Genomic DNA, 20,893 nt, shown 5'->3' with positions numbered 1-20,893 from the left:
ATTTGCTTCAACTTACAACTACTGATAATTCATTTTTAACTTCACTGCTAACTCTGTTCGCATGTTTTGAAGGGAATAATTGCCCCTGAATTTGCATGCAATTAGTATCCCTCCCTCTTCTTCCCCCCCCCCCCCCCCAATCCTCATTTTGCCCAGTTCTGTCTCCCTTTTCACCATTGCTCAGTGTCTGTCTTAATTTGGGGGTTTTTCCACTTAGGCTGATATTTCTGCACAAGAATTCAGTTGGCACAGTTCTCTGCAAGCTCTGCACTTGGTGCTTTTACAAATAATCTGCTGGTGTTCTAGAGGTCTGGGCCAACTAATGAATATTCAGCAAAGTTTATCTAAAATAACTTCTGCATGACTTCTCTTGAACCTTCCTCTCTTTTCAGTGACGTTTTTGATGACTTAAAGTGATCAGTCTGTTCCCTGTTGTTCTAGGACAGACAATTATGTAAGAAAAGCCTGAACTGCCTCCTAGTTTGAAGAACTGATTGAAAAGAGATATTTAATCTTAACTGGAATATGGAACTTGTGAATAGACATACGGTTAAGGCTTGTGAGATTGGAACCTTCCCATCTGGTTTTAAAGTTCTTTTTCTGGACTTCTTATGAAGTGGGAGGGATGTGATTAGTAAAGAAAACTTCAAGTTAAAACCTGTCTTTAGGGGCGCTGAGATGACCGGAAAGAAGCACATGCTTAGTTGTGTAACTTAGCATCTTGTTCATTTAGAATGCCATTACAAATTTGACTTGACTTTTGTTTCTTTCTAATAGTAGCAGTTTCTTCAGTGCCATTCCCAATTTATTCGGCTCCTCTTCCTCCAGTCAGTGAGGTGGGAGAACCTGGTGCCATTCCTCCACCTTACTCTTGTGATCCCAGCGGCAATGACCTACCACGAGGTAATGAAGGTGTACTTTGTGCTTTTACTAACGCTGCAATTTGGCACAGTTCTGACTTGTGTTTTTTATGGGAACTTTGCAGAATATCTGTAGTGAGACAAAAAGATAATATTCCAGAAGGAATACTATTGATGCTTATGGTAAAAATGTTTTTAATTCCTATTGCTGAACATCATATCAGAGTCAAACATGGCACTGAAGCTTTAGACAGTATCCTAAAGAAACAGAAATATCAAGGGAGTGGGTTGTTGGCCTGTATCTTGTTGGCTCTGGGTGGAGTAATTTTCTTTTTTTTCTGATAATTGGTAGGTGTTATGTCTTCATGATGTCTTGCTGTTGCACAATTCAGTGGAACGTTGTGCTGTTGTCCTTTGTGGCTCTGATGTCGTTCTGTGGCATCATGAAATGGGGATGAAGTATAGGGTTTTTGGTTCCTCAGGTATATATATAGCATGTTCATATACCGTCATGAATTATGATAGGGTCTCTTACAGTAGATTTCAGCTATTAAGCAGTAAGTGTGAAAAGAGCAGCCTAGCACCTCCCAGCAAAGCAGCTCTGAGTCAGCTTTACCCAGCTGCTGAACTTGGGCATTCTTAAATGGTAACTCTTGGTTAATCAGCTTGCTGTTACAGATTAAGAATACCTGCATGCCATGCGAGTTTATATCAAACAATTGAGCTTGGTAAACAGTGCAACATGCATCATATTTGCCTTTTGAGTTATTAATTTCATGGCTCTCAAGACACAATCAGGGCCTGCAATTCAGGAGAGCTTTGCTTAATAACCCAAGAATCAAGCCGTCTCCTGTCAGTAGCACTGGCAAAGTGCCTCTCGGCCACAGGAATAACAGTATTGCTTATTATGCTGTATACCTTGCTTTCCTCTAGGTAGGAACGTAGCTGAGACCTGAGTGTCACCTTCAGATCACTGCACTAATTTCAAGAGGCAGATAAAACTCATCTGTGATGCAGTGTCTTGCCTTAGCTGATAAAGGATTGCTTGGTTTATAGTTTTGGACAGCTGTAGAAAAACTCAGTCTCTTTCCTTGCGCATGTCCTTTGACAGTGCATTGGCTCAAACAGCACTAAGGGTTAAAAATTGAGAAGGGCTGTAAAAGCAAACTTAGTAACTCAGCTGGCTTGTCCTCTGATAGCAGTGTTCAGCTTGTCCCAGCTTAGTGCCCAGGCCAGAAGGCTGGGGCAGGAATGGTCTGGATAAGAGTTGGAGTTGAGTTATGCCTCCAGCTGTACCTGGGCTGCCACTGTAGCAAGTAGAACAGCTTCAGTTATTTCTGCCTTCTCTGGCTGACTTGCAGGGACCTCGAAGTGGGGCTATTTCTGGCAATAGTGAGGCTAAGCTAAAGGTAAACTATAGTCTGCTCTAAAGAGCAGTAATGCAAAACTGGCTGGCTGCATAGATGCTTACTGCCCTTGTAGTGAGTGTATTTCTGCGTGTGGGTTGAAGTACACATGCTTTTTACATGCCTCCCTCCCACACTGGATACGTTGAATGTCTGTGCGTCATAGCTAGCTTACTCTAATAGTCTTCTACAGATGCAGCAGACAGTATTTTATCAGAGGCTTATTACATTTAATTCAAGTTTCTGTGTCTCCTATTCTCTTGCTCTGCTGCTGGTGTAGAGAGGCCCTTTTCCTTTAGGGGTGAGTGAGGAAAGGAACTGGCTGTGTGTGTCTGTAGGGTCTGTGAAATTCAGACTTCTGCACTGTTTCAGAAGATACACTCACTGTAACTGCCTGGATTCGTTTCCCTTCCCCCACTCCCCACCTGACCATGCATTTCAGGTGTCTGGCACTTTCTTTTAGCATCAGAATATAAAGGGTGAGGTTTTCTTATTATTATTCTGAGGTCTATTACTCAGAACACAAAATACTTGGGTAACAAATTGTTTTCATGCTTGATTCAACATATTGTTATCTAAAGTAGCTCTTTTGTCCCTGTCTGGGACTTTCCTCAAAGCACTTATCCTAGAGGGACAATCCCAAATAACGGGAAGAGCCGCTCTTGATAGCTGCAGTTCAGGTAGCTGCCTCTGGTAGGCTGCAGAGCAGCTTTGAGCCGAAAAGATACGGACTCCATCAGATGCATTTACAGAGCAGCCTGCTTGTTTTGCCAGAGGCTGATCTGGAGGAAAGCAGGATGCACGGTGTTACGACATGGCTGCTCAGAGCTCTGCTAGTATTGCTAATGTGTTCTGCAGTAACTCTGTTTTTTACAGGTGCTCTCAATTCCTGTTTTTATTAATCTTGAATATTCTATTTCCCACTTTCCTACTGTAGTAGGATTGCTCTAGATGGTATTAAGCACACATCAGAGTTAATTGTCTCCAACTTTAGTGGAATGCCCTTAACTGAGGCTTTCAGCACTTGGGAGAATGGGGTGTTAATTCACTAACAAGAATCTGGAGTGGATGTGGATTAATAGCCTCTTCAGTCCCTGCCTGTGGCTCTTCTGCTGAGTCTCTCCACCTAATATCTGCCATGTCTTTCAGGGACAAACTTTTTTTTTTTTAAGAATTTTAAGGCTGATAGTTAATAAGGAGTTGCATGTAGCGTTTATGTTGTCACACTGCTGCAGTGGAATCTACTCAGCTATTAAATTAAGAAATCCAGGAGCTTTAGTATAGTGGAAGATAAGGTGTTTAGATATCCTCGACCTGCAATTCTATCCTTTTCTGTTAAGAGGTTCCTGCAGGACAGATGTTTGGCCTGGTGTAGTTTGGGTGGCTGACTTGTGAAGAGACTTAAGATTTTAACGGAGTAGGGAAGAAAACAAGCCAGGTGCCTTAGCGTTTCTTTGTACATCTGCGTCTGTCCTGATTTTTCAGACTTTCTTGGATCTTTTCCAATGGAGTCTAGGCTTCTGAAACCTGTTTGTGTTACAGTGATCTTAGGTGTCTGACCCTCGTCTGCTCCCTTGTATTTGAAGAAGCTGTTGATAAGAGTGCTTGACGTTTCTGCGTTTCAGAGACGGCTCCTTTCCTGCAGTAGCATCGGGATTGATCAGAGCCACTCATCAGCACAGTAAAAATCTTGTCAAGAACTTTGCCCTCATGCATTATAAGACAAGGTTTTATTGGAAATTAACATGTGCTTTATATTTTTGTGTCAGGGTGGCTAATTTTCCTTGATTTAGCTGTTGCTTCATAAGGTGGCCATGTTTTGCTGAGGATCATCTTATTTCTAGACATCTAAAAGAAGAATATAAACAAAAACTGGTCTCCTGCTGTACTTGCTTCTGTTCCAGCATTCCACAGACATCAGTGTTTCCAGTATCAGTTTGTCACTTCAGTCTCCCAGCTCCTCCTTTGTACTGTTATCTCTGCTAGGAAGCAGCTGTTTCATTCAGCTTCTATGCTCGTTTTGCATAGATTTGCATAAATAATTGAAGAACAAAATCAGATTTTAAAAAACTTGCTCCAAATGTAGATGCAGTTCCAGCTAGATACATAAAAGCTGACTTTTTTGTGAGTCTTCAGGCTATTTTTAATATTTTACTGACTGGGGTCAATGTTGCAACCAAAGCACCAGCACTTCCAGGAGTAAGCTAACCAGCTGTTAGGCATGAGGAAGGATCTGTGTGTAATTACTAACATAGCTAAGTAGATTGTTGCCCTGATCAAATACCCTGGGCAGTGAAAGAGCTGAGAACTGACAACAGAGGAAACTAATCTTCATTAATTGCAGAATTGGGGTTTGCATTCCCTGGGCTGTGCCTGTCTGCAGCAAAGTAGGACCCACAGTACATAGAAGCGTAGGGCTAGGAAAGTGTGTGTGTGTCGGGGGGCAGCGGATGGGCAGGGAAGCCCTGTGGCCCCAAGGCTCTGACTGGGGACAGATGGGTCGGTGGTAGGAAGCTGGGGTACATGGTAGCTCTGGAAGCATTGCTGGGTTGAAGCCCTTAGTGGCTCACTCATCATCTTGAGTTGTCTCCCTGTTACGCTGCTCTGCTTTTCAGCTCCCAGCAGTACTAATCAAATTACTAATCTGCCTTTGTGTGTGTGTGTGCGCAAATGTATTCCTGAGGAATGGGTGACTTGCTCTCCTTCCTGAGCCTTTTGAAACAAATGTGTTTTTGAGACTGAAAAATCAACTTTTTTTTTCCTTATACATGTTTCTAGAACTGCATCACAGGATGAAAAATATGCTTGCCTCTCTCTCTCTCTCTTTTTTCCCCCTTACCCTCCTGCTTTCCCCCCAGAGCAAACTAGAAAGTTTTTGAACTACTTAACTCTTTTGGATAGTTGGAAAGCCTTTTCCAAGTTCAAAAGGGTATTATTCACATGAAGTGTTTTTAAGTCCTTCCACGCTTCTGGGATTGCTCCTCAGAGTATCAAGTTTTTTTGCTGGGGGCAAATTAGTCAATTCATGGATGACAGAAGTAAAAGGCTAGCTGCAAGAAGGCCAGAAACTGGGTACCCTTTGATCCTTGCGAGGAAGGGAACATCTCCCTTTTTATATCACATCAGAACATGAGGAAAATCAAAAAAGAGAAAATCTAATTCTTCAGGCCTTGGGATTGCTATACATGTTGTCCCAATTGATGTTTCTCTGTATGGTTATTGCTCACCAAAGCGCTGAAGCTGGAGACAGTGGCTGCAGAGTTGGGTTTAGCAGAGGGCAGAAGCAGTATGAAGCTGTAGTCTCCGTGGAGCTGGGCCATTTTTTTTCATGTGTTAACCCAGCATGGTTATTTTCAGTATGTATGCAGTGCGTATACAATATGTCTACGTTGTACATGAATTGCTACTGGAAAGTGATGGGAGTGCTTTTAGCAATCACCTTCATTTAGGGGCTTAGGATCAAATTCTTATTGGGTATTAAATTCCTTTTTCACCCAGCCTTAATAGGAAGTCAGAATTGCTAATCAAAGGTGTGGTATACTGCAGAGGCTTATAATAATGCTATATCTGTTGTCAGTTGACTAATCAAGTTGGATAAACCAGAATCAAAGCCAACATAATCACTGAAGCTTGATAAAAGTTGGTCAGGCAGATGTGTAACTGTTGCACAGATATTGTATTGGATTAATTTACCTAGAAAGATGCACCAGTTCTAAAGGCTGGTGATATTCCAGATACGTTCTTAACCCTCAAAACTTTCAAGAAAAAGTAAATATTTGCTTAGTGACTTAAAGCAAAATGTTCTTAATGTGTGTGAATTTCTGTTGCTTCTTATTTTACTCTTCTGCTCTTTTTAATGTCATGTCCTTTAATTTCAGATACAAAGGTTTTGCAATATTACTTTAATCTGGGATTGCAAGTAAGTGCTTTTAAAATGACTACAGTAAATTGCCTGTAAAAGCTGCTGCTTGTCTTGACAGTTGTACTGGTGTATTTGAGACTTGCCAGTGTGCTAAATGTGCATCCTGTGCACTTGACTATTAATACATATAGGCTTTCTTGGAACTTCACTTCCTGAGCTTTACTTTAATCTCTTCCAACTCCAATCGTGAAGCACCTTAGTACGTCTAGTTGTTTCACTTTTTTTTTTTGCAGAGGGCATTGGATAAATATTATTCTTTTGTATGAGCATATCAAAGACTTGTGTATGTGCACATCAAAGACTATTCAGATGTATAGTTTGAGTCCTCTAGGACTTGTACAGCTGTGTTCAAACTGGTTAGCACCACTTAGTGTTCTGGGAAACATAGCTCTGCTTAAAGAGTTGTCTCTGGTATAGAAGGCAGTGTTGGTGCTGCTACGCAGGGATGTAAAAAGTATGTCAGCTCCTTCAGCTGAAGAAACAAAAGTCTCTGAAGGTGACAAGGTCAATAAGAAGGGAATTTTGATTCTCTGTAAAGATCTGTAACAAGGGACAGCATCATAGAACTGAAAGCAAAATAGACGGCTGTCTTTGTCGGTATTGCAGTAACTTTTCTGACTTTTTGGGGGAGGAGGGGTAATACCATCATCTCAAAGTGATAGAAGGGAAAATATACTTCTTGCTGCTTTTAGATCTGCAAATTAATTTGGAGGAGGAATGGAGACTATGTGGTTGTATCCATTGCCTTGATGACTTTCCTCTCTTTCCAAAGTATTATCATCAGAGCTATTGGCATTCCATGGTTTATGTGCAGCCAGTGCCACCACCATCACCTGTGGAAGCTTATCCAGCATACACTGAGCCTGCCCCAGTCCTGGATCAGTCGGTACCTCAGCTCTACACTGATGCTGGGCGGACTGAAGTTCATCAAGTTCCCCTGGAAACACCTGCAAATGGTTAGTATTTGAGTATAAGGCCACATGGATGAATTGTGAGAAGCTAGGGAAGGGATTTATAGACTGTCTGCTCCATAGCAGCCTGCCAGCACCTTTGTTATCCAGTAGGAATCAGGAGGTTGGGAGAACATGCAGCGTAAATGTCGTAATAGGTTATTGCAGTTCCTCTGCTATCTTTGGTAGTACTCAAGGTTATGTCAGCATTGTCACTGTAGTCACTAATATCAAGGCCTTTGTAAAGCCATAAAGAGGAAAATGTAATCCTTTCTAGGTCTGTACTTGGTACGCTAATTTGGAAGAACTTTTTCTGAAGTTGTGTTGGATGCATGTCTTTGTTTATTGATAAGCAAATAGTTAAGGTATTGAAACAGAATGCACGTATCTAAAGTGAAGGAGACAGTCGAGTTTTGGCAAGCACTAAGCACTGGTACTTTTTTTTTTTTTTAAATAAGGGAAATGCTACAAAACTTTTTTAGGCTCCGCATGCTGAGTTGTTATCCTCCAAGTAGCCCTTATTGCTAGCCACGTCTTTTACTGTGAATAAGATTTACAGCAAAACTTGGCTTAACCTAGCAGCTTTGTAACAGGCTTGTAGATATACTTGGCAGTAAATAAGAGGATTGCATTAAATGAGGAAAAAGATGTCAAAAGGTCGGATGCCTGGCTCATTAAAATCTGTGAAACATGGCAAATGGTCAGTGATGGAAAGAAGCACATAATAATAAAGCTATTGCTCAGAGGCTTACAGGCTTAATGTTCTGATAGTACTTTAACCAGATCAGCTGAAGAGGTGCTCTTGCACAGATCAGTGTTGTATGGTCACAGGCTAAATAAGGGAAGAATATATCGTCTCTCTTACCTGAGTCCTCCTTGAAAAAGTTGCTTTTTTTAATGCAGGGTTTTGTTACAAACTTCTCGAACAGGGTTTTGCCTTCTAGTTTAATTCGGCACCTGAGATGAGCCCTCACCCCTCTGTTAGGAAGGATATATATGGGCACAAAATTGTTGCCACCTAAATGGGTTTTCCCTTTTGCCACCAGTATAACGCTGTTCATGGCAACGAAGGTCTGCATACAAATATTAGTCATAAAGCTAAAATATGGCAATTATGTCTAGGGTGTATTTTGTTTTTCTTCTTTAAGGTAACTTTCAAAATGTAGAGCCTCCACCCCCATCCCATGGAACAGTGTATTATCCAGTAGTGTCGGATCCCTTCAGCCAGCCGTCCCTCCCTGGATTTGACTCTTGCATCTCTTTAGTACCTACCTATCACTATATTAGTTCCTGGCATCCAGTAAATCCATCATATGGAAATTCTCCCCGGATTCCTAATGCTGCAAGTTCTGGACCATTGCACCAAGTCAGCTATGTTGCCTCACCTAACCCTGCACCGCATTACGTACCTCAAGGAATGTAAATCCGAGAGGCCTAAGCTCACTTCTTGCACTTGGTTTCTCTTGTTTCTTTTTGTCAACTATATGTTAATATTGTTTCATAACTGTTATCCTGCCCCAGTGGGCTGGGTACTGGTTGATTAAACTGTATTCAAATTTCATGTTTCTCTTCCGGTTTATGCTAATGATACTCAGCTCGACAAGGTGATGTTTTAGTGGATTACATAGGAAAGCGTAGTAAAAGACTATACATAAACTGTAGTGCTGGGAACACATAAAATAAATATGTATAAAAACATGCTGTCACTAAAGGAAAATTGCATCATGTACCTCCATGTGAGGTGTTACACTGGAACACTTAGTCACGTGGTTCTTAAGTACTAAAATAGGCTGCTGTTGCAACTAAGAATAAAAACTGGGTGCAGCGTCATTGGAGGACAGAAAATAAAATAGGTTGGCTTTCTCAGATTTCCCAAAACAGAACTTTATTTGCCATTAGTGATCACATTCTTGTAATAGCTGTCTTTTCTCTGTTTAGTTTCATTCTGCATTGGCTTCATGTCTCTTGAAGGTTAAAGAATACTGCTTTGGTCTGTTCTGCTGTACATTACTGTATATTTGTAAGATTTGGTTTGTGAAAGATATTGCACAAATGGTGGTAGGCTTGGTGTTAAATTTGCACTGATAGCACAAAATAAAAGCATCTAACACATTGAAATGAGTGGTCCTTTATCTTTGACAGGGTAAGCTCCTTAGAATGAGTTGTCCAAGAGATGACTGGAAGAAATGAGCTGTGTTGTAGGGGATAAAGCCACTCGCCTTCTGACTTGCCTTTTGGGAAAGTCGCAGAAGGAAGACAGGAGCAGCTCTCAACATGAGAAAAGTGCAGTAGAAAACTGTGGTTTTTTTGTTAGAGCTGCAGTCCCTGTGAGTTGTTTCAATAAGCTGAAGAAAACATGACTAGTCTGTGCACGTGAACTTTTGATTCTTTCAAACGACTGTCCTTGATAGGAACTTCACTGTATGGACAAATCTTCATGCAGGTGGTGCCAGCTGGGTCTGTGCCCATAACCTCGGGGCTCTTGGTGGCACAGCCCTGATGAAAGTGTTTGCACGGGCTGCAGTGAGTCGCTGCTGGAGGCCCTGAACGCTGCCGAGTGCACTGAGCTGCTAGATCCTTTCAACTTTCATGTGACTTCAGCCCTGGGCTCTTTGTACTGGTTCTGAAAATCAGGGCTGCTGGATCTTATAGGGAGTCTGAATCCCGCCAAATTCAACATGGCATGTGTAGGGAACAAATCTCCTAGATAAGGACACAACCAGTAGCTTCAGCAAACGGCACACCTGCCTGTTGATTCCAACTCTGCAGTCCCACGCTGCTGCACAGTGGCTCTCTTGCTCTTTCCTGTATGGCTAAGTAGTCATGAAAAGGGGGGAGGGGGACTATCCAGACTTTGGGTGGGTGCGGGGGGGAATATAGTTCTTCCCTATGTCTTTTAAGTAAACATGGGAGCAAAAAGGTAATAGGAAAAAAGGATTCCTTAAAGCTTTCTCTGAAATTCACGCAGGGCTTCTGGTGTTGCTTGTATTTCTTAAGAGTGCTCCTCTCTTCCACACCCCCCCTTTTTCCTTCTTTTCCTTGGAAGGGTGGTCAATTAATTCTCCAATGTCTGGCAGCTTGCAAGTTTGGCTTTTGGTTTGTCTCCTCAGCTCCAGTCGCTACGCGTGTAACTTGGCAGTCTAATAACGGCTTTTCAAGATGGAAGAGCTAGGTGAAAAGTCAAAGCATGAAGAAAATGACCCCCAAATAGTTAATCTATATTGAGCTGCTGTGCTGTTTGCATGCATGCATGTGTGTACACCTTCCCCTCCCCCACTTAAAAAAATTACCAATATTTGAAAGCAGATAAGACCTTGGCCTTTGTAGTTCCACCCCTGTGATAGCGCAGCCTTTGGATGCACAGACCTTTCTCAGAAAGGTGAAAAGATACTACAGGTTTGTGTTTTTTTTTTTCCTTCCCCTCTTCTCCATGCTTTTTCAGAGAAGGGAGTAGATTAACCTCTGCAGTCAGGTGCCTTCCTGGTTCCTTTGCGCTTCCTAATCGAAGTACGTACAAGCGATCTCCATCGCGGAGCCATGGGCCGTGTCCCCCAGCAGTCGCGTGTGCCGTCTGTCCTGCCCCCAGCCGTGGCTGCCGGGCCAGGGGTGAGCTTCTTCCCTCTTGGGCTTTTGCAGGGCGTCATGCCTTCCTTCTCCTCCTGTCGGTCAGGCAGCCTGGCTTTTTCTACACAAGCGGTTGTCGTGGCTAAGAGCTGATGTTTTCTCTTCTGGTATGAGTTTGTCTCCTGAAGTCGACCTTTTTTTTTTTTCGTTAGAGACGCTGACTGATAGTCTGGTCTGGAGTTGAGCTTTTTGCATCTTTTTGCTTATGCTCCTGGGAGCTGGATGCTTCGCCGATAGCCCTGGCTTGCTCTCCCCGCTCTGTGCGCCGGGATGTATTTCTGTTACGTGAAATAACATGATTTTCCTATACCTACTGCGTGCGTGGCCGGTTGACTTGGGGCTTGGACAAGCACACCCATAGGAGAGCGTACCGCTGTTGTGGCTTGGAACGTGCGTTTTTGCTGGGGCTGCTTTGGCTCAAAAGTAACTTTTTGAACTGGTAACCGGGGGGTGTCTGGAAAAGTTAGCCTTGGGTCTTGGGTTTGTTGACAGCAGCTAGTCCGGCTTTAGAAACCGGGAGGGGGGGGAGGTTGATCCATAAAGTATGACATAACTTTATTGATCAGCTCTCAGTTAGTAGAACAAGCAGCTGATCCCGTGCCTCAGAGCCCTCAGTAGCTTAAGAAACGGTGGCTTTGTATTGCAGCAAAATGATTCGGACGGGTATAGAAACTGAGGGACTGCTGGAGGCTGCTGCCTCAAGTTCTGCTTTCCAGAGCTGTCCTGGGACTCGGCGATGGCTCTACGTTGCTTATTTAAAAGGGCCGTCACAAAAAGCACCGCTCTGCCGAAGCGGTGGCTGAAGCGAGAAGCAAATTAGCTGTTTTCTCATCTAGAGATTTCTAGGCCCGGCTCCAGCATCCTTGTACTAATATATCCCGGTTTTGCAGTCAAGCGTGGCAGTGGCCGGCTGCTGCCAGAGCAGTTGCCTTTCCAGAGCCTGTGCAAGATCCCTGTAATAAAACTTGCAGAACTCTTCTTTTGGTGGGTTTTCTGTGCGTTTTTTTTTGGTTTTGCCATGGGTACCAAGGTGTGGGCTCAGGGTCTGGGGGGGCGAGCAGTGTCAGCTGGGCAGTTTTCCAGGCGTATCGACTTTGTCACGTCGTTTAGTTCTCTGTGTTGGGGTTCGGTGCAAGAGCGGCGCTCTGGGCTTTGGCGCCCAGCAGAACCGCAGAATCGGTCCGCAAAGCGGCACGTAGGCTTGCAGCCCTAAGCGTGTTTTACCTTCGAGTAGGAGCACAGAAAAATACCCCAGCGTTGGTTGCTCTTGGAGGCAATTATTTTCCTTCGGATTGATGTGTTCCCCCCACCACACACACACTTCCTTTGTTGTGTTTCCTGAAGTATTTGCTAGTCACGCTCGACTCCTGCCTTTCCGCGCCGTGCTTTTCATATATGAAAGGCAGCAGCCCAAAGTAAATTAGCACCTGCAGGCTGTGCAGAAAAGACGCATCGGCTGGAAGTGCCAGAGCTCTCTCTAGATGTGAGCGCTTCTGATCTCTTAGACCTAATAAAGCGTCTCGGAGCCAAGCCCGCTGCTTCGGAGAGCGCGGGCTGAAACAAAAGGGTGTCAACAGCAGTCTTTGGGTTTGGGGCTGAGGGGTTTTGTGTCTGGTTTTTGCTTTAAGTATGCCACCATCCCCTAAACCGCTGAAAATCCTTCTGCGTTCGCAAGGAGCAGGCTTTGGTCCGACCGCGTTTGTCGGCCGGACGCCGGGACGCGCTTGCGCTCTCCGGGCGCCGCTCGCTCCGCAGGCGGCCGCGTGAAAAGCGTGGCGTTGGGCGGCATCGCCGGCGTCCGTGGCAGGTCCGTCTCCGTCCCGGCACGGCCGTGGCCGCTGCCTCGTGGCTCGTCTCCTGCTCCCCCCTCGCCATCCTGCAGCGTCTTTCTGCAGCCAGGAAATAACCCTGGTCCTGGTTCAGTCCTGGTACGTTAACGCCCCTAACGTTACTTGCTGCAGTGCGCTAGAGGCACAAGTCTCCTTCTGAAACCTTCTGAATGGTAAAATTCATCTGTTATTAAAGATAATTATTATAAATCCTGTAGAGAAAAGTCTTGCCGATTGTGCCTGCCAGCAGCGTGAGCCTGCAGGGCTAGCATTACCTCTCCCCCCCGCGCTCTTTTTCCCCCTTGGCCGCCCCAGAGCACCACGCTGAGTCCTGCGGTAAGTTGCTTTTCGAGCTCAGTTGCTTTGTTTTACTCTCGGCTTCCTCTCCTCTCCGCAGTGCTGCTGGGCATCTCGTTTATAAAATTATCCTGTCAAAAACAGCATCGCGCACGGAAGATAGTCAAAGTGTAAGTCCAGACCCGTGCTTCCGAGTAATTGCTTCTTTCACAGTGGAGGACGATAAAACTTTTGGGTCAGGACTTTATAGCTTTGAAGGAAGAGCGGAGTTTAAATTCTGCGTCTAAAAGCTCCTGCGCGTGATCAGGTCGCTGCGGCTTAACCAGGCTTCACAGGCAGCTGAGCTGCGGCAAACGGGCAGAAGTTGAGCCAGCGTTAGCCCCGGGCTACGAGCGGGCGGGCGGGCGGTCGTCTCCCACGGGTCGGTAGCCTGCAGGAACGGCAGCGCGCGCCCGAGCGCTGTCGGCGTTGTGGCTGCACGCGCCGGGCTCCGCTCGCGGCCGCCCTTACGTCCGGATGCTGAATCTCACCTTCGCTGGAGCCAGCGAAAGTTTCGCCATCGGCTTCAGGGCGCCGGGGTTTACCCCAGGACGACGGTTGTTGTTTCTGATGCTAAAGCCGTTGCCGTAGCTGTGGCAACTGCTGGACTTTGTGGTGTTGGAGAAAATGGCTTTTTTCTAAGTGAAATATCCTCTAATGATGAAAAACGAACAGAGCATCCAACTCCCTCTACCCTCTTCTTTGCATGGTTTTCCTGTTCCCTATGTTGCCTGTTTGCTTTTTCCATTCAAATCTCAGTATTTCCTCTCTCCTTGTCCTAATCGAAAGCCCAAACTCTACTTTTGTGGTGATTATATGAACATGTGATTTTTGCAGTACTTTCCAGGGAGTGTAATTGAGAGGAGATGCAATATGCTGCAAAACCTTTTCCTCCTTGCCCCCCTCCCTCCCTCCCCACTCAAACACGGCATTTTCCGCTGGGGCCCGCATCCGTCTCGCTCCGCAGTGGTGGCCGAGGGGGCACGCGGCACTTTCAGGTACAGTTTGGTTTCCGTTTCTGGAGCAGAAAGCGGCACTGGGTGACTCAGGGTATCTTAACTTTGAGCTCCCAGGCTTTGCGATGTGAGCGGGGATCGTGCAAATGCGACATCGGCATATCCCTTTTTTTAGTCCTGTTTTTAGTCTGTTCAGCTTTACGTGAGCAAATTATGCCGATATAGTTACATGTTGTTGCTTAATTACTTTTTTTTATAGACTGTTAGCTGTGTTGTTACGTATCCCGGTGAAGATGAGGAAGTTACGCTGCTAGAAGGATGTCTTTGGGGAGCAAATTAAAACGGAATTACCCTCAGCTCGGAGTAACTGCGTTCGCGTGGGGCGTTTCATTTACCAGCGCTCGGAGCGGTTTGCCCTTTTATTTGTGGCAGACAGGACATAAACGTGTGGGATTTTTTGTGTAGCCGAGCGTTGTTCAACTCTTGCCCGTAAAGCATGACACTTGTCAGATGGCTGTGGCTGGCTCGATCGCAGGTGAGCAGGATTGTGCCATCTCTTTTTCACATAAATATCGGTAAAAGTCTCTACAGGCCTGGAGCCCTTGAGCGCTCCTCTGACTGTCAGCACCCGTGAGGAGGCCGTGCTGAGTGCCGTCAGAGCGGATAAAATGTCAGATCCGTTGCTGTTCGTAAATGTTTATTATCAATAGGCAGCTGGAAATGTTACATCTGAAAAGGTAGAAACACCTTGAATTTCAATAGGCTTACATTTTTGGGAAAAAAATTAAATGCTTTTTTTTTTCTCCAGTTTACAGTTAAGCTAAAAATACACATAAAATAATTTTATTTATTATATACATTTTATTTTTACACGTTATGCGTGGGAATGACATGGAATCTGCACTACGGACGGAAAAGATGAAGTAGAAAAGTACAGAAAACTAAGCATTAGTTTTTGCTTTTCTTTTTTTTTTTTTTTTTTTGCTTTTTGCCTTCTCACCCCCAACTCGCCTTCCTCTCGGGGCGGCCGTTACTCCTCCGCGGGCAAGCGCAGAAGTCCTCCCTCTGCCTTGACGTGAGCAAAATTCCTACAGCAGCTAACAGCTTTTTTGCCTGGAAAAGGCCATGACGTCTTTTTTTTTTTCTTTCTTTTGGCCCAGAACTAGAAAAGGAAGAAAGCCTCACCTCTTTGTCCCGCAGAGTAAAATGTCATTTTAAACGCAGCGCCGCGTTCGGTTGCGACTCGCCCTCGAAAAGCCGCCTGGCTGGCTGAGCCCGCCGGGCCCTCCGCACCACGGTTTCCTCCGCCTTGGGTGACACTGCTGGTACGGAGACGTTTGACACGGAGCGGGGGGCAGCGGCCCGAAGGAGGGGAGCGCCGAGCGCCCCTCGGTGGAGGGGGGAGCGTTAGGTCGACGTGGCTTTTTAAAGCCGTGGGTGGTTGGGATTTTTGGTTGGGGATTTTAGTCGTTTGTTTGGCACACCTTGGGGAGGGGGGGAACAAACAAACACACGGTGAAAGTGTTTCCCCGACGTATAAAGCACGGGCGAATACTCTGAAGATAAAGGACGAAACGCTTCTCCTGCCGTCTCAGCGTACTTTTTTTTTTTTTTAGGTAAAACGCTTTTTAAAGAGAGTCGTTCTTGGCCGCGAGTTTACTGGAGCACGTTAGTTATTCTGGGCTGGGGGGTTTATGCGAATAAAATATAAATGACTTGTTTGTACCAAAGTAACGGTCTGAAACAGGGAGAGAAAGCAGCATGAAAACCAGATTAGACTACGTTACGCGTGGCAAGAAACTGCGTTAGCGGCTGGCCCAGGGCGCCCCCCACCTTCGCCCCCCCCCCCAAAAACCCCAAATCCAGTAAAGGATGATTTTATAGCAGCTGGGTTTCAGGTAGCCGGCCCGCTAACAAAGGAAAGGCGGGTGAAGAGAGCCGTCCCAGCTGCCCCGTAGGGCTCCCCCGGCTGGGCACGCTCCCGCTGCCAGCGATGGGGGCACGCGAGCGCCCAGGAGGCAGCTGCGGGCGCTGACCGATTTCCCTCTCTTTAAAAGGTAAGGTTTTTATATTTATACATGAATATATTTATTTAAATAGTCTTTAATATTTACAACGGCTGCTTCTGCTAGAAATTGTTACATGTGCCATTAGAAAAGGAGGATGGAGACGCAAGTACAGTAAAGTAACGCTAAGGGTGAGACGAAAGCCCGCGAAAGCAGGGGCGTGCAGAGCTTGGGCTTCCGGGGTACCCGCTCTCCACCTGCGGCAGACGTCCCCTGAGCTCCCCTCTTGGGCAACCGGGCTAGTTTTCGACATGGAAAACTGTCATAATGTTCATACCGTTAAACCCTAACCTGAAGTAGTTGTAGGAAAATAAAAGTACATACTACCGCTACTAACGTTACCTACTTAACTGTATATAGCGCCTTTAATCTGAAAGTGCTTATAAATAATGAACTAACCCCCCTGCGAGGTAGGTAAGTATTATTATCCCTATTTTACAGATGGGGAAACTGAGGCATTAGAGAGGCTAAGTGACTTGCCCAAGGTCACAGGTGAGTCGGTGGCGGAGTTGGGAAAAGACCCCAGAAATGCTCTTTTCTAATCCCGTGCTCCAACCGCTGTGCGTGCTGCTTCGGCAGGGTCCACGCATACAAATGCTTGAATATTTACAAATAAACTGGCGATTAATTTACAAACCCCGTCATCCGAATAATCTGCAGAGATAATGTCACCGAACTTCTTGTTTCTGAAACGGCTCCTTTAATCCCCGACCTGAGCACAAACACCTGCTAGGGCTGCGTGGGGTCCCGTACCGGGGTGTAACTTGTCGACCTCAGAAGAGTGATCCTTTTTAGGTGGGCTGCTCTCCAATGCCAGGGGAAAACGGTACCAGAGGGTGGGCGGTGGCAATAAATAATAAAGCAACTTCAAGTGCAAGAAACCTAAAGAGAGGGCGGGTGGGAGATCAAGAGCTGTGTTCTTCCCAGTTCCAAAGTCCTTGTGCAGGTATAAGGATTATTACTGAAATACCTAGAATAAAGGCCAGGCACGCTGCAGTCGTGGGGAACCGTGCACCTGGGAGCACAGCCTGGAAAAAGGTTACCGTCTACATCTCGCTGGAGATGCTCAGCGTGTCCCGTCAGCTCCTACCCTGGGGCCTTGCACAGACAGCAGAGAGGTAGCTCACTCGTTTTTCCAAAGGGAAGAATAATTCTCCCCAAAACACGCTTTCCCTTTCATCACTTGAAAACAGAAAAATGCTAGTGAAATCCCAAATGCTGACTGCAAGTGATTTTAAACAAAGCAAAACGAAAACTGGCCGGTTTTGGCTTAAACAAAATGTTTTTGACAAGATGCTTCAGTTTCCCTCCCCTGAAGTTCCTGTTTAAGAGCAATAATGATAATTCACTAGCTGCTATACTGCCTTTTGCTACCAAAGGGAATGCATAGATGCAGTCAAACAGAATTTGGCCTTTTTGGGGTCCGATCTGACAGCTTTGTGAACTCCAGGACATATGTATTAATCATTTAGCCCAATCAAATACTTGTGATAAATTGAAAAGTCAGCTCAAACAAGCTCTTAGCTGGGAGCTAGGAAATGTCTGGGTCATGAAACAAATCCCATGGGAGACCCAGCCAAGCAGCCACATGACGTACAGAATATTATCAAGAGATTTTTGGGCACGGCATTGTCCATCGCTCCATTAAAATGTGTCGGTTCCTACCTCTGCCCTTCCTGCACGCAGCAAGGGAATGCGATTCGTGCTGTTTGCACAGAAGGGACTTGCCTTGCCCAGTGTCGCCGTTACATTTTTTGCAAGGGGAGGGTACTGCTGCAAGGAGTTACTTGCATTGCGTTTCTGATACCCGAACCTGTTAATGCAGTGCTGCGTTTGAGCGAGACAATATAATCGTAGCCGGTAGCAGTATGCTTGCGGTCCTGGAAAACTTAAAAGCCTTTCTCCTGTCAAAGGATATGAACCTGGACTGTATCCCAGTCTTGAACGCGGTTGGCATCACCTGCATAACCATACCTGAACTGTTTCCGCTCCCACTTGTTATGCAGGAAATACCGTAAGGGTTCGCTGGCCCCGTTGCAAGGAGAGTTCCTAAGCCGCAGAGAGGTTAGATGGGGCGTAAAATGGTTCAAGCCCTTCCCTCCACCCCCCGCTAGCAGCTCCTGCTACCGTGCATGTTTCCAGAAACGGGCTCAGTCACTTTGGTTTTTTAAACTTCAGGTTTTTCCTGGGGCTGCCGTGAGAGCTACCTTCAGTCGGTTCTGACCGCAACTCCCACGGATTTGCCTCGTGGAAGGCCGGGATGCTGGACTGCTTTCTGAAAGAGCAGCCAACTGCCTCTGACCCTGGCATCTTGCGAGCCTCCTTACGTAGCGCCTGCATCAGTTTGCTCAGTCTTTCCTACGGGAAGAGGAGATGGGGTTTTCAAAAAACCACTCTAATCTCACGGTTAGTGTACAAAAGCCTCAAATCTGTTGATACAAAAACGCCTCTCACCCCACCTTAACTTGCGCACCTGGAGGCTTAAATACTTAGGGCTGTGCCCTGCCCGCGAGCAGCAAGTCTGGTGTCGATAGCGAGCAGGGAGTAGCCAACGGTAGGTGGAGGTTTTCCAACCTTTATGGTTGCTGCTGCAAATGCAGTTCCCAACCAGGTTCACAGAAGAGCTGATGTATGCCAACCGCCCTGGAGCTCAACTCCCACGCACGCAACCTCTCACAGGGACGGAGCCGTAACGCGAGTGCGCGAGCTCCGGAGCGAGGCTTTTCCGTAAGGGAACGCCGCTTCTGAGCGCTCGGTCAGGCCCTGCTTCCGCCTGCTTCCTCCGAGGAAGCGGCTGACAAATAACAGCGCTGATGCGGGTGTTAAGTGCCAATCCTCTGTGTATCTTAGCAACAACACAGAAGAAAGTTCAAGTACCAGGCTGTTAAAAAGCATTGATTCAACCATTTTATCCTTAATGGGGTTGTCTTCTCCCCTCTTTGAAGCTCCTTAGGACAAATGCAGTGACACTGTTAATATTTGGACTAGGCCTAATGTAACTGAGGGAGGGGGAAAAAAAAAATCTACTGCTGGGCTCCTTTTTGTTGCACCTTAGAAAAGGAACCGCGGAGGCTTTCCAGGCTGCCAAACACAGTTTGAGCTGCTGTTGCTTAAGTCGCTTTTAAGAAATGCAGCTCATGGATCCGGGGAAAACGTTCTCCCTCTTTGAGCTCGAGACGCACCAGGAGAATGGCTTTCTGCCTAAAGCCTGACGTCGGCCAGAGAGGCAGCAAAAAGCGAACGCAGCAGTGGAAATGAGACGAGGAGCCTGAAAAACTGTATGTGAAGGGGATGCGTGTGCCCGTCTACCAGAGCTGGGCTTTCGTTGAGCCCGCTGGAAGGATGGGAGCCAGAGCGAGGTTTGGGCCTCGAGCAGCCGCAGGTGCGTCTGGGTCAGTTCATCTCTGCGCAACTGGCAGCAAGGCTGGGTGCTTCCACTGCCGGTCTAACCGGGAGGTAATTCGGCTCCCTACAAGAGGGAATTCGGTTAATGGGAATTAGGTAAATAAGGGGATTATAACGTGTTCTAGCTGGGTGATAAAAGGTGTCTCTTATTCAGTAAGAATTTACAACATGAACATAGTATACAACCTGAAAAAATACGCCTAACTGAATGAATTGGAGGTTGTATTGCTTAAAGAAAAATAAAAAGCCAGTTTTAACCTGAAATCCCGTCTAAGAAGATCTTCAGTTTGATTCGCAGCCTTCTGATGCACCAGCAGCGTTTCAGCTGCTCAGCGTTGATACCGCTCGGCAGCTCGTCCTGCTGATGAGGAAATCGAGCAGGACGCACAGCAGATCGCTCGCGTTGCGTGGCGGCGGTGTAACGCAGCGATGGGGGGATGATGGTAACAGCCCTCCGCCACCAACGTGTCTCAGTCCTGCAGGGTTCGAAGGCTACGGCTGCATCAGAAGGGAGCCCTGTGGTTTACAGTGACCTAATAAATGGTGAGACCTTTAGTTCAATATTTGGGAGTGTAAAAAAAATAAAAAATAAAAAAAATGCAGATGGCTATAAAATAGGCTAACGTAACTAGAGTTTTACACTTTTTTTTTTTTCCTGTGGACAGAAAGGAAATCGTAATGCTGAATCAGGTGATAGCAAACCATGACAAATAATTAGCTAAGTTTTCTAGCAGGTGTTAGATAGCTTCTCTTATAACCGCGTTGTAACATGGTCTTCCTGCCCATCTTTCCACTTGTTTATAAACAAGTCACAAGCCTCTCCCCATGAATCAAATACATCTTCTGAGGAGTCTAAAAGTTTGGAATTAGAGGAACAAATACTGGAAGCACAGTGAAGGGAGCTGGTACAAACCACAGGGCACTCCTTGCTTTGGCCCGTGAGTCTCGTGTTCCCGCTGTAGTCCACCTCATTGAGGTTAATTTCGCTTTTGGAACAATTCTCTTCTCTCTCTTTATCGATCTGAGAGTATTTAATGTCTTGCCACATGTAGTGTGGCTGAATAACTCCATCTGAAATAGTGTACATGGGCTCAGAGTTTGGTTCAGGTACGTGTCCATTCATCTTGGAGAACAGTAGACCCAGTCTCTTAAAGGACTCTTTCTTGGAGCTGGAGAGTCTCTGAACTCTGTTTCCATTTCGGACAAAGGAGCGCTTACTGATCCCATTGCTTTTTGGCTTCTCATCTGCCATATCAATCCCAGACATAGTTTTAATTAGAGCAGATACATTGAAATCTTTTTTCTTGTTGGCTACATTGAAAGATACGCTCTTGGCTTTGGGTTTTTCTCCAGCACCATCCTCATTTGTATCATCCTTTTGGGACACCTCTGTGCTGCTGGTAGAATAACTTCTCCTCTGGGGCTTCCTGTTTCCCAAGAGGTCAAGAACTTCATAGCGAAAACTTGAGATGTCCTGTTTCAATTCCTAGGGCAAGAGGGAAAAATAAGTTACACGGAGAAGCCTTCTCTGCAACATGA

The 20,893-nt window shown here is 45.8% G+C and overlaps 2 protein-coding genes across 4 annotated transcripts in view; one reads left to right on the top strand and one right to left on the bottom strand.

The window, feature by feature from the left end:
* The window catches only part of ALG13 (ALG13 UDP-N-acetylglucosaminyltransferase subunit), a 33,598-nt gene extending 24,901 nt beyond the window's left edge, over positions 1 to 8,697 (top strand). The window contains exons 26-29 of the mRNA XM_068957532.1: positions 778 to 903; positions 6,145 to 6,185; positions 6,961 to 7,144; positions 8,287 to 8,697. Coding sequence (XP_068813633.1) covers positions 778 to 903; positions 6,145 to 6,185; positions 6,961 to 7,144; positions 8,287 to 8,561 — 626 coding nt within the window. The 3' untranslated portion in view covers positions 8,562 to 8,697. The remainder of the gene's footprint in view (positions 1 to 777; positions 904 to 6,144; positions 6,186 to 6,960; positions 7,145 to 8,286) is intronic.
* Positions 8,698 to 15,970: 7,273 nt separating this feature from the next.
* TRPC5 (transient receptor potential cation channel subfamily C member 5) overlaps positions 15,971 to 20,893 on the bottom strand; it is a 100,091-nt gene continuing 95,168 nt past the window's right edge. For all 3 annotated transcript variants that reach the window (XM_068957077.1, XM_068957078.1, XM_009685453.2), the window contains exon 11: positions 15,971 to 20,840. In XM_068957077.1, the coding sequence (XP_068813178.1) occupies positions 20,106 to 20,840 (735 nt within the window). In that variant the 3' untranslated portion in view covers positions 15,971 to 20,105. The remainder of the gene's footprint in view (positions 20,841 to 20,893) is intronic.

Source organism: Struthio camelus, chromosome 11, assembly GCF_040807025.1.
Source record: "Struthio camelus isolate bStrCam1 chromosome 11, bStrCam1.hap1, whole genome shotgun sequence".
NCBI classification, from domain to species: Eukaryota; Metazoa; Chordata; class Aves; order Struthioniformes; family Struthionidae; genus Struthio; species Struthio camelus.
The sequence above is the reverse complement of the archived record's forward strand: the minus strand, read 5'-3'. Positions and strand labels throughout refer to the sequence as shown.